Consider the following 16116-nt stretch of genomic DNA (forward strand, 5'->3'; position numbering starts at 1 on the left):
TCTCTCACTGACTCACACAGAGCCCTATGACTGACTGCCTCTCTCTTCTCACTGACTCACACAGAGCCCTATGACTGACTGCCTCTCTCTCCCACAGACTCAGACAGAGCCCTATGACTGACTGCCTCTCTCTCTCACTGACTCACAGAGCCCTATGTCTGACTGCCTCTCTCTCTCACTGACTCACACAGAGCCCTATGACTGACTGCGTCTCTCTCTCACTAACTCACACAGAGCCCTATGTCTGACTGCCTCTCTCTCTCACTGACTCACACAGAGCCCTATGTCTGACTGCCTCTCTCTCCCACGGACTCAGACAGAGCCCTATGACTGACTGCCTCTCTCTCTCTCACTGACTCACAGAGCCCTATGTCTGACTGCCTCTCTCTCTCACTGACTCACACAGAGCCCTATGACTGACTGCGTCTCTCTCTCACTAACTCACACAGAGCCCTATGTCTGACTGCCTCTCTCTCTCACTGACTCACACAGAGCCCTATGTCTGACTGCCTCTCTCTCCCACGGACTCAGACAGAGCCCTATGTCTGACTGCCCCTCTCACTCTCCCATGGACTGTATTGAATAGCCATGCTCACTGTGCAGTGTCTTGATACTGCGGTCGGATTTAATGCTCCCACATATATGCTCTCCGGCATTCATCAACCCACACTGCCGAGGATCAATCAAGGACAATTGCACCCCCCCCCAATCATCTGCCCTGCAAGGCCTCATCCAGAAATGGGTATACATGGCCGTGAGATCACGTGACACCATGGGGATGGAATTTAAAAGAAGAGAAACAAGCACACTGTATGCATTCAGGCGGTGGCGGAGAGGTCAGGTCGCCCGTTCCCACGGCCACTGGTGAAACGAGACACCTAAGACGGAGGGTGTGGTGCTTACCCACGTAAGCATGCAATCATTCGCCCATTCACTGACCCTCTCGCTCGCTCACTTTACCATTCGCCCATTCACCGACCCTCTCACTGGCTCACTATATAATTCCTCCCACCTCACTCACCCGCACGCACGCTCACTTTATAATTGGCCCATTCACTCACTCACTGGCTCACTTGATCATTCGCCCATTCACTGACCCTCACGCTCGCTCACTGTATAGTTCGCCCACTCACTCTCTCGCTTACTCGCTCACTTTAGAAATCGCCCAATCACCGACTCTCTCGCTGGCTCAATTTAGCATTCGCCTATTCACTCGCTCTCTCACTTTATCATTCGCCCATTCACTCTCTCTCACTTTTTTGCCCTTTTCACTTGCTTATTCAATAAATCTCCAGATGAATTTTGTGTGCGAGTGTACTGTGTGTGTGACGCGCAAGATAGGGTAGTGTGCATCGGCATGGTGACAATCGTGAGCAGGCTGCTGCTACCTGCCCAGTGACCCAAGTTCGATTCCCAGCCACGGCTATTATCAGTGATACCTGAACCCGTCCTCTGCACTCCCTAATCACTAATCCACACCGACCAGCGTGGTGAAATATGGTGAAATGCCCCCCTTGTCCAACACAGCTTGGGTTTGCCTTCGTCCAGCGGCGGTCAAAGGACCGTACATTTATAATAATTTGAACTTGTGACGCACCGCACAGTATTGACACACTCTCAAAGAGAGAGGGAACAATTCAGAGGCGCGAGGAACCAGACAGGCGAGGAACGCAGCAGCCAGGCGGTAAGCCAGCACTAAATCCCTCCCAAACCCCCCTAAGCTCTGCCGTCCTCTATATATTAAGGTGTTATCGGGCAATTATTCAAGTATGCGGGGGGGCAACACTCTATCCCACACAAATGGAATGTGTGTAGTCCACATTTGCTGTACCGCATTCCCCTGGCAAGGCAGGGTATGGCACCTTCCTCGAAGCACGTGGAAAGGGATTTTCACGACGTTTGTGTGATCCACCAACCCCCGCAACAACACAGTGCTGAATTACAGGACACGTCCGTTAGCTGCCACCGCACAGCTAAAACATTCTAACGTAAAAAAAAAACTAAAAGCTTTTCACCGTTAAATTTCCTTCATGACGACGACCATGATGATGTGCAGAGTTTCAAGCCCTGTCGATTCTTGCCACACAATAAAAAATTGCAATGCGACGCTAAACACGAATTGCACTCCAATGCAATCCTCTTCCTGATCCTCCACCTCGGAGTCCTCCTCCTGGTCTTTCCCCGCGTGGTCCCCCCTTCTGATCATCCCGTTCTCCTCCTGATTTTCCCGCTCTTTCTGGTTGCTGGCAACTGCTTTACCATCCCCTATAGTCCCGCACTCCCTCTAGACCCCTAAAATCCGACCCGTCCCCGCACCTCCGATTAGCACGGTTGGCTACGTACGGTGCGAAAGACGTTAAACATACATACATGCATGGCAGTGCGGTCTTGCCGCGAGTCCGTACCTTCTCCCGGTTCTTCTCGTTGCGTTTCGCTCCACTCTCTCCCTGCTTCTCCTCGCGCTTCAGCACGTCCTGAAGCTTTGCTTCCGCCAGCACGCTCTCCGAGTGAAAGGCGTGGTAGTCACGCATGCTCTGGAAACGGGCGGGCGGGCGACACGCAGTGTGTGAACAACAAACGCCGTCGCGACGGAAAAGGAGAGAGCGTGCCCTGGATATCACGTGGGCGCACAAAACGCGCGCTTCATGTTATCACAACTCAGTCTACGTGAGTCTATGGGTCTTTTTAAAAGACTGCTGAGTCACATCCCTGGTTGCCTGTTCCGCTCCCCCCATAAACCAGAACAGCTTCAGGTACATGGGCCTGGCGGATATTTGCGTGCGTTTTTTTTTGTCGCCAAACGTTCAGCAGCGGGCCTTTGTTCTTGTGTACAGAAAAAAAATATATATACTGTTGTGGGTCCCTATGTGAGTCTATGTATCGCACCAGGTTGAGACCCTCAACTCATTACACTTGAGGACTCCGGTGTAATCACTGTGGTTGGGCGGCTGAGACCAGGACTAAAATCCTGGATTTCAGCGGTGACGGTTCAGCGTCTTTGGAACTCTGTGCTCCTCGGCCACCCCATCACGATAAAGAGTTGAAACGGAAATTACGATGATGAACGCACCCCGTTGAGTTCTTGCAGGGTTTTGAACAGTTCATCTTGCACCTTCTGAATGATCTCCTTGCTCTGAACACGGTGAAACACAACAATGACGATATTAAATTAAATAAAAAGTAATCATCAACAGCACGTAATAATAGGGCCTTTTCCCCTTTTTTTATTCTGGTGACAAAACCGAAACCTTTTGCAAGGAATAATGTTTACATAAACCACAATACTTGTAGTCAGAATGCAAACAAAAAACAACACTCTGATCATTTATGCATTGTCCTTGAAACTGATTGGTCCACACCAGAGACAGCTTTCCTTAGAGCCTTGTCTCATACGGTGTTAGACCAGACGACGCCAAAATGCGCGCACACACAAAAAAAGGGGAAAAACCCATTTATTATATTTTGGTACTGGCAAAGGAGGCTTCATGATGTAGATATCAACAGCACGTGTTGTACTGTACAAGGAGAGTACATAGCCCACACCACTGAGTGCCTAATAACGATGATGCAGGTGATAACAACAAAAGTTACAATAATGAAGTTGGCAATGGTGATAATGATAATATAGACAATGGTGGTGTTGACAGACATGATGTTGATAATGACTAAGATGACGTTGAAGATGATTTCAATGATCGCGACCATGACCATGCCGACGATGATGACCATGCTGATGACCACGATGGTGTCAATGGCAATGATAATGATCCCAATCATGCTAAAGGTGACAAGGATAAACAATGACTATCAAAAAATCTAGAATCAAGATAATTATTATCTTGATTCTAGATTTGAAGTTTTCGTGACTGCAAGGATCCATATTCTTTGGTTCTTTCGGTAAAGTCACGTAGGTGAAACAAAAAAAACATGCTCCCTGTCATCAACAGGCTATTTGCCATTTCATGTCTTATTTGCTCCCCCCCCCACCCTCTCTTTCCTTGGCTCCGCCCCCCCTCCCTCATCTCTTTAACCCTCTGTTACTAGCAGCTCTTGCCTACTTCAGCAGGTCTTTTTTGCTGTGGTTGTCCCACCTGATGACGGACGCTTGTGTTGCGTCCGAAACGTCGTGATTTAACTTAGTTTTTATTTTAAAACATTTTATTTTATTATTTATTCACCTACGTTACTTTACCGAAAGAACCAAAGAACATTATCTTTATAGCGATGATGATGAAAATGAATATGGAGATGGCCATGATGATGACGATGACAACGATGACAATAATAACCTTGACCATGATGATGCAGTCAATTAAAATAACAATTATGATGACCGTGATGATAATGAAAACAACAATGACGACGATAATGAAGTTGAAGATAATGATGTGTTAATGAACACGGGGTTATTGTTAGGACCGAGACAAAGATGATGACAATTCTGACGCCGAAGACGTCCACGATAATGATGTTGAAGATAATGATGTGTTATTGTTAGGATCGAGACAAAGATGATGACAATTCTGACGCCGAAGACGTCCACGATAATGATGTGGAAGATAATGATGTGTTATTGTTCGGACCGAGACAAAGATGATGACAATTCTGACGCCGAAGACGTCGACGATAATGACCGTGACGGTGACCGTGTGTCAATGCTGCCGGTGACAATAAACAACAATGGCGACGACGACGATGATGACGACGGTGTGGATGAAGCTGCAGTCGTCGTCCTGCCTTGCGAAGGAGGCGGGTCGAGTCCTCGTAGCAGTACGAGAGCCGGGGGACCACGGCGGCGTTGTACAAGGACGCCAGCTGCACGTGGTCCGCACTCTCACGCTGAGCCTGCTCCAGCATCATCTGCCAGCATGTGAGCGGCGTGGGCAGCCCACAGCCCTCGCTGCAGCAGCAGCAGCAGCAGTAAGGATGACAAAATAACAAAACCATAAGTGCCATTGCCATCGTCATGATTTTTCAGTTACTAAATAAATGTGTATTTTACCAGGCAAGGCACACTGAGCTACATAGCTCTTTTCAGAAGCGACCTCGCCACAAATGATAGCCTCAATGAAGTGGTTTATCACGTGGACATTCCCTCACTCCTAAGAACATGCAAACTCCAAATATACAGGTGTCAGGGTCGGGACTGAACCCACGACCTCCTGTGCACCAGGCATAGTAGTTAACATCTCGCCACCGTGGCACCCATCATCATCATCAGCATCACCTTACTGGCTATTTTCATCAGAAATGTGTAATGGAGTCCCAAAATAAGCCAAATAAAATCCTAGTTTTCCACGCTCATGCTCAACTACTTATACGGGCAAAGGGGGGGGGGGGGGGTGATCTGAGTAGTAGTTGGGGCTGGCAAAGGGGTGAGCGAGGCCTATGCGCAGGAGATGGGCCCTACATCAGTAAGAGTGAGGAGGAGGCTGCTCACTGTGTGGGCAGGGATAGCGACGGAGTGGGCGTGGCTATATAAAAGTGGGCGAGGCTGACGGAGGGACAGTGGGGCTAGCAGCTCGCCACACGTCCCAGTGGAACCTCTCAGGCACGTGGGAGCATCGGGGACTTTAAGAGAAACCCGACGGAAAGGGAGGCTGAGAGAGGTCCAGAGGTGAGGAAGGGTGAAGGGGATCCCAGGAGGGAGAGGAGGGCACCTCACCGGAGCAGGGTGTCGCGTGACCCTGGGCGCAGGCGGGCTGCGAACCGCTCGGCGAGGCGGTCGAGCGAGCGGGCGTACTCGTTCTCGATGTCGGCGCGACGACGCAGGAACTCGATGGAGTCGGAGAGCACGGCCAGGCGCAGGTCGGCGTGGTGCTCCAGCGTGTGCACGTGCTCCGCCAGGGACGACCGCAGATCTGGCACGCGACAAAGACAAAGATCCCCCCCCCCCACTGTGTAGCCTCGACAGACTGTTGTTGGAGAAAGTTGCCGAGTCGCCGCCTATGGAGGCCGGCACGACACACGAGGGGGTGGGTGGTCAGCATCGTGCAAAGGCCACTTTTTTTTTATCCTAGTAGCCATGTTGACACATTTCACCAGGTACTCATTTGAGGGTAAGTGGAGCGAATGGAGGCCCAGGACCGGTTCAGATAATCGTCACTGGTGTTGGCCGAGGAGGAATTGAAATCGGGTCATCGGGTTAGTAGCACAACGCGCTAACCACTCCCTACCGCTGCCCACAAGCACAACACAAGCACAAAGACAAAGATCCCCCGTAAAGCCTCAAAACTTTTGAGGAAAGTGCCGTCGGCGAGCACCAATGAAGGGCGGCACAGCACGAATATAAGTATTCAATAAACACAACGCAGCGTCTTCAAGCACAATGAAGTAGGGCCATTGTTATTGACGAATGTGTTCAGTTGTTTGGTTATTTGTGCACTACTGCCAACAAAGCAGCGGCATAAGGAATGTTATTCCAAGATATAGTTGAACTTATTCAGTTATGAGAATAGGTTTTCCCCTTTTTTCTGGCAACAAAACAGCTGTGTGAAGATGTTAAAACACCAAACTGAAACCTTTTACAGGGAATCATGTCTGCATTAACCACAATACTTGTGGTCAGAATGCAAAAAAAACGTACTCTGATAATATATGCATTGTCTTTGGAACTGATTGAAACTGAAAGTTTGGTACTCTTTGGGTTTTTCGGTAAAGTCACGTGACTTTACCGAAAAACCCAAAGAGTTTGAATCCTTGCAGTCACGAAAGCTTCAAATCTAGAATGAAAGTTTGGTGTTTGAACATCTTAACACAGCGGTTTTGTTGCCAAAAAAAAAGGGGAAAACCTATTCTCATATTTTGGTACTGGCAAAGGAGGTCCCGTGATGTATTCAGTTAGAGTTCAAAGTGTCTCCGAGCAAAGGGGCGGCGACAAGTCGACCTTCCACATTCCTATGGCAGGGCCTGGTTTAAGGCAGCGACCAACCACCAATTGACGTACACACAAAGTGGTGCCTTATTTGTTGTTGTGTATAAACCCTCGAAAGGACGACTGGCTGAATTAACAGTTTGCGTTAAAAACAAAAAGCAGCGCAACAGTGAGTGGGCGTGGCCTACGGCACACTGCAGCCAATCACACGCGAGTGGGGGGGGGACGTGGCCATGCTGCCCTTTGAAAAAAGGTGCCCAAACCAGTTCTCCTGGGTGCATTCTGCAAAACAGACAACAAGGCAAGATCAATGAAAAGTGTGTCAAAATATAGATCTATATATACACTGTCAGGTCAGCAATCATACCTGAAATGCAACCATGGTATCTGGAAATTTAAACAAACTAGAATGTCTGCGGCCCATGGCCACCTTATTCTAGCCCCCTGCGAAGGGCTTCTTGGCACCTCGCCCGTCGCCCCCCCTGATGTCCTCTTCTTCCCCCCCCCCTCCCCATGTGTGCAGATACTACTGGCTCCATTGTAGGTGGGGTGTGTAGGCATATATTCCTACAAAATACATTCATCTTTTTTGTGGGGGGGGGGGGGGGGTGTCCACAATTGTTGGAACCCTGTTGGATCAACTTTTTACCCCCACATCTGGAGGGCGGGTGGGTCCACTTTCTATAACTGCTTGATTCAGGCCTTCTGAAAGGCTCTTATAATTTAGTTGACGGACAAAGGGACAAACGGAACGCCGGGCTTTCATAATATCACCGTACTAATTTGCGTTGGCAATGCTGCTCCAGCACAAATAACAATGGCTCGTCAACAGAGAGGCCAGAGAGACAGAGTGGATAGTAAGAGTTGGAGAGACCTTCAGGGTTGGCAGCCATTGCGCTATGCTAAGAACTTTGGCTTACCTCGCATTACAGGCTGGCGTTGTTTATTTATTTATTTTACCACTGCTTACGAAAGGCGTTGTTCTATTTTGAAACGACTGAACATCGCCAACACAGGCGCAAAGGCGGTGCGCTGTAAACCTCAGAATAAAAAATAAACTGCAAATTGCAATGAAGGGGGAAGACAGAGGAGTTGGCTGATGAGTTTCAGAGTCTAGCAGTGGGGGAGTATGATGGAAGACTGTGATGGTGATGGAGAAGGAGTGTGATGGGGAAGGAGTGTGATGGAGGAGGGTGATGGGTTCCAAGAGTTTGGCAGTCAGTAGTGAGAAGGAAGAGGTAAAGTGATTGCGCCGTAGGGCTTGGCAAAGAAAGTTTAGAGGCGCATTCAGAGCTCAGCGAGTGTCTGTTGAACTTCTTTCGCACCGCACGTAGCTAACCGCGCTAATCGTAGGTGCAGGGGAGGAAGGGAAATCAACTAAACACAACAAGCAGTTCTAAAGAAATTAGTTTTAAATCTAGACTTGAAAGTGCACTGCTCCAGTGGTTTGCTAATATCGCAGGGAAGAGCTTTCCAGACGGTCGAAGATGCGCATCTAAAAGCGCGCGATACGGTGACCGTCTTTGTTCGATGACAATCAAAAAGCCGCTGCTGTGAGGATGAGAACTGATTGTATGGTGGAGGTAATAGCGTATACATTGGTTAAAGGTGAGAATGACGGTGACGTTTGGGGGCTGGTGCTGTGGTAACAGGATTAATGTGACTGTGAGGTGCGTAATGAATGTCCGGGGTGAAGGGTTAGAATGTAGGTGTGGTTCAGTGGCGGTGGTGGCCTTGGACACCTGTGGAGTCACGAGACTTACAAAAGCAAAACCTACATTACAACGCACACTCAAGAAAAATACAGACTAAATTAGAAAAAATGGAACAGATGCTTTGAGATTATATGAAGTATTGATATAAATATGAATGAGGGAAAACAGACAGGGTGACGCTCTTTCGCCACTGTTATTATTTACAGCGACGTTCGAATATTTTTTTTATCTTCCAAATTTGACTCACAGCAGTAAAAACGTACAAGTTAATGCTGACACCATGAAGCATCTGAGATTGTATTGATGACATTGTCATTATAATGTCCACTGGGGGCATGAATAGCAGGAAATGTTAAAATGACATAGGCAAGGGTTGGAAAATAACGCAGAGAGATTTGTGGAACTCCAAATCCCTCTTGGCTGCGACGTGGTTAGGAAATGGCAGGGCAGAATGTGGGTTAATTAACTCGTTTGTGCGATCATTTGACCATTATTCCTTTTGTGTGTGTGCTGGATTTTCTCCAAGTTCTCTGGTTGCCAGCCACGTGCAAAACACTCCTCTGTCAAAAATAAATTGGCCAAACATCCAAAATGTAGCAGGACACTTCTGAAAAATAACTGATGTCATGGTGAGACTTTCCTTTACATGGATACATTTGCAATCTCTACATTTTTACCGATTATAAGGCATGTGATGCGTGTAGAATGTTACGGTTAGGATTAGGGAGAGGGCTATAAATTGGCAACGCGGGTTATAAGAATTACGGTTCTGGGTTATGCTAAAGGGTTGTGTCACGATGAGTGTAACAAGATAATATTACACCTGTGTTTGGTGCGGCGGTGCAGTGGTTTTCCGCTACCGCATTACCAAACTGGCGCGTTCGATTCTCTGCTGCGGCTAACATCAGTGGTGAGTGATATGCCGGTCCTGGACACTCTCAATTCACCAACCTGCACTGGTGAGATTTGTCCAAAAAACCCCAACGAAATATACAGCTTGCAGAGAGGCCTTCATCCAGCAGTGGCTGATGACAATAGGATGTTCTCCCCCTGTTCTGCATTGGTTTCTTCTGGGTTCTACTGTTTCCTTCTCATCGGTTAAAAAAAACCCAAGTCACCTGCAACTGACTCGATTAGGATCACAGGTTGAAACATCGGCCCATACTGTGAAAACTTGGCAGAACCCTCCTGAATAAGTCTTGAGACAAAGCGAGGCTTTCCTGCGTAAACAAGCGTACTCATGCAAGGTAGGGTGAAGGTCGAGATTAAGGGCCAGATTATAGTATCCGCGAGTGTGAATTAAGGGTGAAGGTCTGTTTGGGTGACAGGCAGGCACAACCAGACCGACTGTACGCAAGCCCAACTTAGCCTACCCTCAAGCAAACCTGTAGCAGTGTCTAATACCTGAGCTATCAGTTGCGTTCACCTTGGCTGCATGCAACCGAATCGCTTGTATAGGGACGACTCTAAATGCCAGTTTCGAGCGGTTACTCATCTGGTTCACGCACTGCGCCTTTTAGCACTACGATCGCTCGTCACGTGCACTACGCACAATCACTCAAAGGAGTTGGCCAAACATCCCAATGTAGGGCGACAGAGCTTGGGCGATTGTTGGCGCCAGTTCTGGCTGCCCTCCCGCTCTGTTTTCCCGCGCCTCGGAATCTAAGGCGACTGTGCAGAGCGTGTTACCAATTCATAACTTTAACGATACTGACCAGGGTGGGGGTGGGAGTGGAGGTCACAAGACGAGGGGCGAGGCTCTGTTGTGAGGGGCGTGGCCATGCACTGTAGCCACACCCACTCACAGTTATTGTTGCGCAACTATGAGCTCAGATGGGGACAAAGCAGTCGCAGGCGATCGAGCCGGCAGATCTGGTTGCGAAAACGGTTGCTCAGGTGTGTATTCGCCGTATGACCATCAGACCTTGAAAGCAAAGCAAGTTTAAGCCTGGATAGTGCTTTGATGGCTGACCAACAAGTATGCGCAGTAGGCAGGGTTTGTAAGTGCAGCAAAAATACATTTTTATACACGGATTCAGCTCTGAGTCTCCCCTCCCGCACTCTGCACCAACCTACACGAACCAGCTTGGTGAAGTATGGTCAAGTAATCCTCACTCCCTGCACGGCAAGGAGTGGGCCCTCATCCGTTGAACCAATTCTCTCCTTGCACGCAGACCCACAAACTTACACAAAAGTCCCATAGATCTCCAGATTTCCATAGCTTATACAACGCGTACAAATTTATAGTGCCTAGGAATGCAGAGTGTTTGTCTCTTAAGAGGTGCAAACTTGACTGAGGAGTGGGGGGGGATTTGGCAGACCACAATTCCAACTGACCCTCAAAATAACTGACATCATAACTCTTCATTGTATTTTTTTACATACTAATGACGACCACTTGTGTTGCGATCGAAACGTCGTAGTTTTTTGTTATTTTATTTGAGCCTATCTACGTGACTTTAACGAAAGAATATGAATATAAAATAAAGGCCATTGCCTGAAACGTTGCTCATTATACATATACAGTTCCTTTTAAAGACTGTTATTAACAAATGTGTTGAGTTTTATCGGTTAAATGCGCTTGTGCACGCCTACCCATCTGCCAATGTAGCTGCATCACCAAATAATTGGTTTGACATCAAATACAGACACAGATCCACCACACAATATTTGCTGCACAACGCATTATGAGTCTGTGTACAATACTGCTTTTTTTTGCGCAGAACAGAATCCCAAAGATTAGATGGAGTTGTTCTTGGTAATAACATCTCGTAAACCAACCGCATTTGTTTAACAAGCCTGACTCTGCTGATGAGATTCGGAAGGTTGAAACCGGACCCTGAGTTCCGCTCGCTTAAATAAATGCCATTGGATAATATTGGTCTGAAAATCCCAATCGACTGTGACGGAACAAAACAATATTTTTGTTGATACGGGGAGACAAAGAGCTGGATTCTGCTCAAAGTCTGTTCTCCTATAACGCTTTTTCACAACACGAATTGGATATAACGTGATCAATGTATGACGGGACACATTTTTTTACAACGCGGATGCGAATTGGATATATAACGCGATTGAGTGAACAGAACTACGTCGCGCGAATAGACAAACGGTTGTACGGCTGCCAAGGCGGGATGCTGCTGGATACTTCTAGATGCTAGCCACGCACCTCAGTCTATGTTCAGCCTGCATACGCATCTCACATGTTATCGCGGACTGTACTTTACCCTACGTTAAATATTACTTATTATTTCGCTATTTATTTTCCAAAACGGGTGTTCTTCAGGAACGCAACTACTGTACAGCGTTTTTGGAGAGAACAGATTGTACTTAGTTTGAAGGCAACGGTGGCTGATGGCCTCTGTGCCCCACTATGGCCCTGCAAGTCCCGATAACAGCTACGAGGAGCAGGAGGCAGCTTCGCTACTTCCCCGTGTTGCATTGCTCATTTTTTTTTACGCACACGTTGTAAGTGATCTCTTAACGCGTATTCACACGAGAGCGTGTTTTCGCCATCACGCGGTTCCTTCCAGTAGAGAACAAATTTTCGCATCACGCGGAATTAGGTACTTGTCACGCGGAACGCGCACCCCATTATAACGCGGTTTCTGAGTGGCTGATGGTGAACTACTTTCTTGAACTGTATCGCTGAACGGTATGATACAGTATGTGGAATGGTACAGCTTCAGTGTCTTTAGTTTCAGTTCCATTATTTTGGTAAAGCCCTGTGAGCCATTCGGCTCTTTAATCGGGTGCAACCACAACGAACAAAAAAACAAAAACACGAACAAGAAAAACATCTTAAAGTGACTTTGTGACGTAACACGGCGGCATACTCTCAGTTATTTGTTTCCGCCATCTCACTGTGTGCGCGCAGTACATTGTATCTCGGCAAACTTTATCGTCACATTATTTATGGAGGAAATGTTTTCGCTTAACGCATTTTTCCCTCACCGTGGCACCTTTCAGGAACGCATCTACCGCGTTTAACGAGGACTTACTGTATTTAAAAAATAACTTACTGCCGAATTCAATCGGAAAATAAGACACTCTGAAACGTAAGACGCACCCCCGAACTTATGTATGGTGTTCAAAAAAGATACACAAAGCTGGTCACACACAAACACACACAGGTACGTGCAATGGATTATAAGAGCTGCCCCCCACCCCCCTCTCGACACCTGATGTAAACTAAGGGGGGGGGGTGGGAACGGGAAACGCGTTTTATCATCCGAAAGATACGATAACGTTTTTTTTGTTAACGGTTCCGTGGCATCCAAACTTGGCAGCGTTGTGTCAGCACGCCGTTGCCCATTGGAAAACTGCATGCGGCAGCAGTGTGGGTCAAATTTTAATTTCGAATACGTAAAAAATGTTTCTGACTCCTTTCGTAACCACCACTTGTACTCAAGAAGTCGTGTTGAAAGTGACCAAGTGATTTCCAGCTCAAATAGACATCGTGGGGGTACTTATGTCCTGTTTACAGCTCGGAGCAGGATATGGACATTCTATATTCCTATGGCAGGAAAAATTATATTCATAGGACAACTACTGTTGACTTCAACACAAGCTGGTATCTATTTTATCGACCCCGGAGGAGTAATGGGCCGAGTCAAACTCCAACCAGGATTTGGATTTGCAATCTTTCAATTGCAAGCCGCTCACTCATCCGTTGATCCCACCTGGCCCCAGTCATGTCCTGAGCCGGAATTTCCTTTTGGAACTCTAAAGCATCTTGTGATATGATTCAATTGTTATGCTAAGTAAATACTAATTTGTTGCTGTTATCATTGCTGATATAGGTGCTAATGACGACGACGTCTGGAACGCTCTTCCTTCCAATATTAGGAAGCCACTGGAGCTATGCACTTTTAAATAATCTAAATTAAAAACTAATTTCTCTATAACTGCTTTTAGTGTTTAGTTTGTTGTCCTTCCCCCGCACCTCCAATTAGCGCGGTTGGCTACGTACGGTGCGAAAGAAGTTCAACATTAATACACATACACACCGCATGAAACTGATCATTATTTTTTATTATAATTCAGTACGATTGATACCGCGAAGGCTAAATATTTTGCAGACATAGCCTGTAGTAGTTTCACAGCAGGAGGGCAATGTTCGTTCGTTCGCTTCTCAAGCCGCTTGTCCTGGTGAGGGTCGCGGCAGCAGCGTGTTGAGTAGGGCTGTTCAGACCTCCCTGTCCCTGCTGACAGACTCTAGTTCTTCCTGGGGAATTCCCGCGAATTCCTAGGCCAGCTGAGCGACATTGTCCCGCCAGCATGTCCTGGGCCCGCTCCTGGGTCTTCGCCCAGTGGCAATATTGCTACGTGTACCGTAATCCCAGTTGAGTAATTTGCAGGCCATTTTTTTTTATTTGCCAAATTTTGACCGTGACGATTGGTAACGGTCAACCGATATCAATTAATCGATTGTTATCGATTCTTGAAGCTCATGAAGCGTGCACCAAATCATGTGTGCGCACGGACTGCCGATTCACGATTCATACGTGCTTGAAGGGTTCATGGCCGTTGGTCAATGACGGAATGGCAGTCTAAAAAGGGGGGCATGTCCGAGGGTTACATCTGTCACAGAGATGGAGCGATAAAATCAGTTTACGTGCAGATGCTAATTGGATTGGCTGATGATGATTAATCACATTATCTTTACATTCAATTAAGCATATAAACAAATTGAAAGTATCTGTAGTGGGTTCGTGTGAAGTCAGTTATTGGTGACTGGGGATAAATCTATCAAATCACTCGACTGGAAAATTCGGTTTAATAACAGTTGTGTGGCAGAAACCCAGATAAGAACCCAGAATCTCAGCCGTGCTGAATTTAGCGACTCCGGCATGGCCAATATGAAAGCTCTGGCCCAACACAGGGCGCCTTAGTTTGGCTTAGCGAGTCAAAAGTCATCATCAGCCATGATCGATTCACTGCTGGATGAAGGCTTCCGCAAGTGGTCAGCCATTCCTTGTGATCCTGCAACGTCACGATCCGATAGCACCAGCAAGAGCTGATCCCAACGCTCCATCTCCTCGGTTGGCACCCTCTCAGGCGCATTCCACCCCTTGGCTGCCACTTCATCATTATTCTTGCCATGACGTGTCCTGCCCAAGCCCCCTTACTTCTCTTAACAGTTTAAATTATGTATTTCACCTGCATACAGTATGTCCTCTAATTCAAGTGTTACTCTTTCTGTTTCTCAATGTAATTCCAAGCATGCATCCCAAAGTCATTATTATCATCAGTGGTCATGATGAATCAACTGGTGGATGAAAGGCTTCCCAAAGCCACCACCATCTTTCACAATCACCGTGATGTAACAATCCACCCAGCACCTACACACGAGCTCATTGCCCCCATCTATAAACTGAACTATTTTTATGTATTTACCAGGCAAGGCCCATTCAGCTATGTAGCGCTTTTTCAGAAGCGACCTGGCTATCACAAATGATAGCTCAACGAAGTGGCTCATCATGTGAAAATGTACAGCAGCCTAAAGTCTAAATGCACGTTCCTAAATGTGGAGGGAAACCCCGGAGGACACCGGAGAAAAATCCAAGGTGAGAAAATACAAACTCCAAAGATATAGGTGTCAGGGTCGGAATCGAACCCACGACCTCCTGCATACCAGGCGAGGGAGTTAACATCTCAACAGTGGGTATCCCAAAATACACGAAAGTATTTAAAACAGTAAATAAATGTAGCGGTAACGTACTGAACCCTTATAAAGCCCCTACGCATTTGACTCGGACAAGATCGCAGTGCCACGGCAAACAAGGAAGTTGTGTCACTGCCAAAAAGGGAATCGTCGTGTGTTTTAGGGTAAGTACGAGTGTGGGTGTGTATTGTGTGTGCGTGTTACAAGTGTGTGCATGCGTGCATGTGTATCGAGAGCTCAATTTGAATGTGCACTTTTACTGGTAGGAAACGGAGTGGACTGGAAGCCCAACTGGGATTAATTCACAGGAGGCAGGGGATTAATTGTGTATGTCTGTGGATGTCTGTCCACGTCGGAGGGGTGGGGCTGGGTGGAGAGGGGAGGGTAGGGAGGGGCTGGGTGGGGAGGGTGGGGAGGGGCTGGGTGGGGCTGGGTGGGGGGTGGGAGGGGTGGGGCTGGGTGGGATGGGGCTGGGTGGGGAGGGGCTGGTCCCCCCGTGGTGCCCTTATATGGACTGGAAGCCCAAGCGGGATTAATTCACAGGAGGCAGGGGATTATACACTGCACTTTCTGGTGCGACCTCTTTTACACTGCACTTTCTGGCGTCGTTTAATAATTCTGCTCACTTTTCATTTTGCTTTCTTCTGCGCACGACCCTAACAAGTTTGGCTTAAATATCCGTACATAATTACTTCATTATTACTTCAAAATTTCCTACCAGCCCCCTCCGCAGGAATGTGTTATCGAGCGACTGTGTGTTGTTGTCGTGGTGTGGTCTAGGACTGTTGTTGTTTTGCTGCGTTTGTCCAAGCTTGCATTTCGTGGTGAAAAATCAGCACGATGTCATCACATTTACCCCA

The 16116-nt window shown here is 47.4% G+C and overlaps 1 protein-coding gene across 1 annotated transcript in view; it reads right to left on the reverse strand.

The window, feature by feature from the left end:
- LOC116952214 (SLIT-ROBO Rho GTPase-activating protein 1-like) overlaps positions 1–16116 on the reverse strand; it is a 40195-nt gene that overhangs the window by 17655 nt on the left and 6424 nt on the right. The window contains exons 2-5 of the mRNA XM_032971349.2: positions 5666–5861; positions 4738–4900; positions 3071–3133; positions 2406–2534 (exon numbers count right to left, since the gene is read on the reverse strand). Coding sequence (XP_032827240.2) covers positions 2406–2534; positions 3071–3133; positions 4738–4900; positions 5666–5861 — 551 coding nt within the window. The remainder of the gene's footprint in view (positions 1–2405; positions 2535–3070; positions 3134–4737; positions 4901–5665; positions 5862–16116) is intronic.

The sequence above is a fragment of the Petromyzon marinus genome, chromosome 46 (genome assembly GCF_048934315.1).
Source record: "Petromyzon marinus isolate PM22_M1 ecotype Great Lakes invasive population chromosome 46, UKy_Petmar_22M1.pri1.0, whole genome shotgun sequence".
Classification (NCBI taxonomy): domain Eukaryota; kingdom Metazoa; phylum Chordata; class Hyperoartia; order Petromyzontiformes; family Petromyzontidae; genus Petromyzon; species Petromyzon marinus.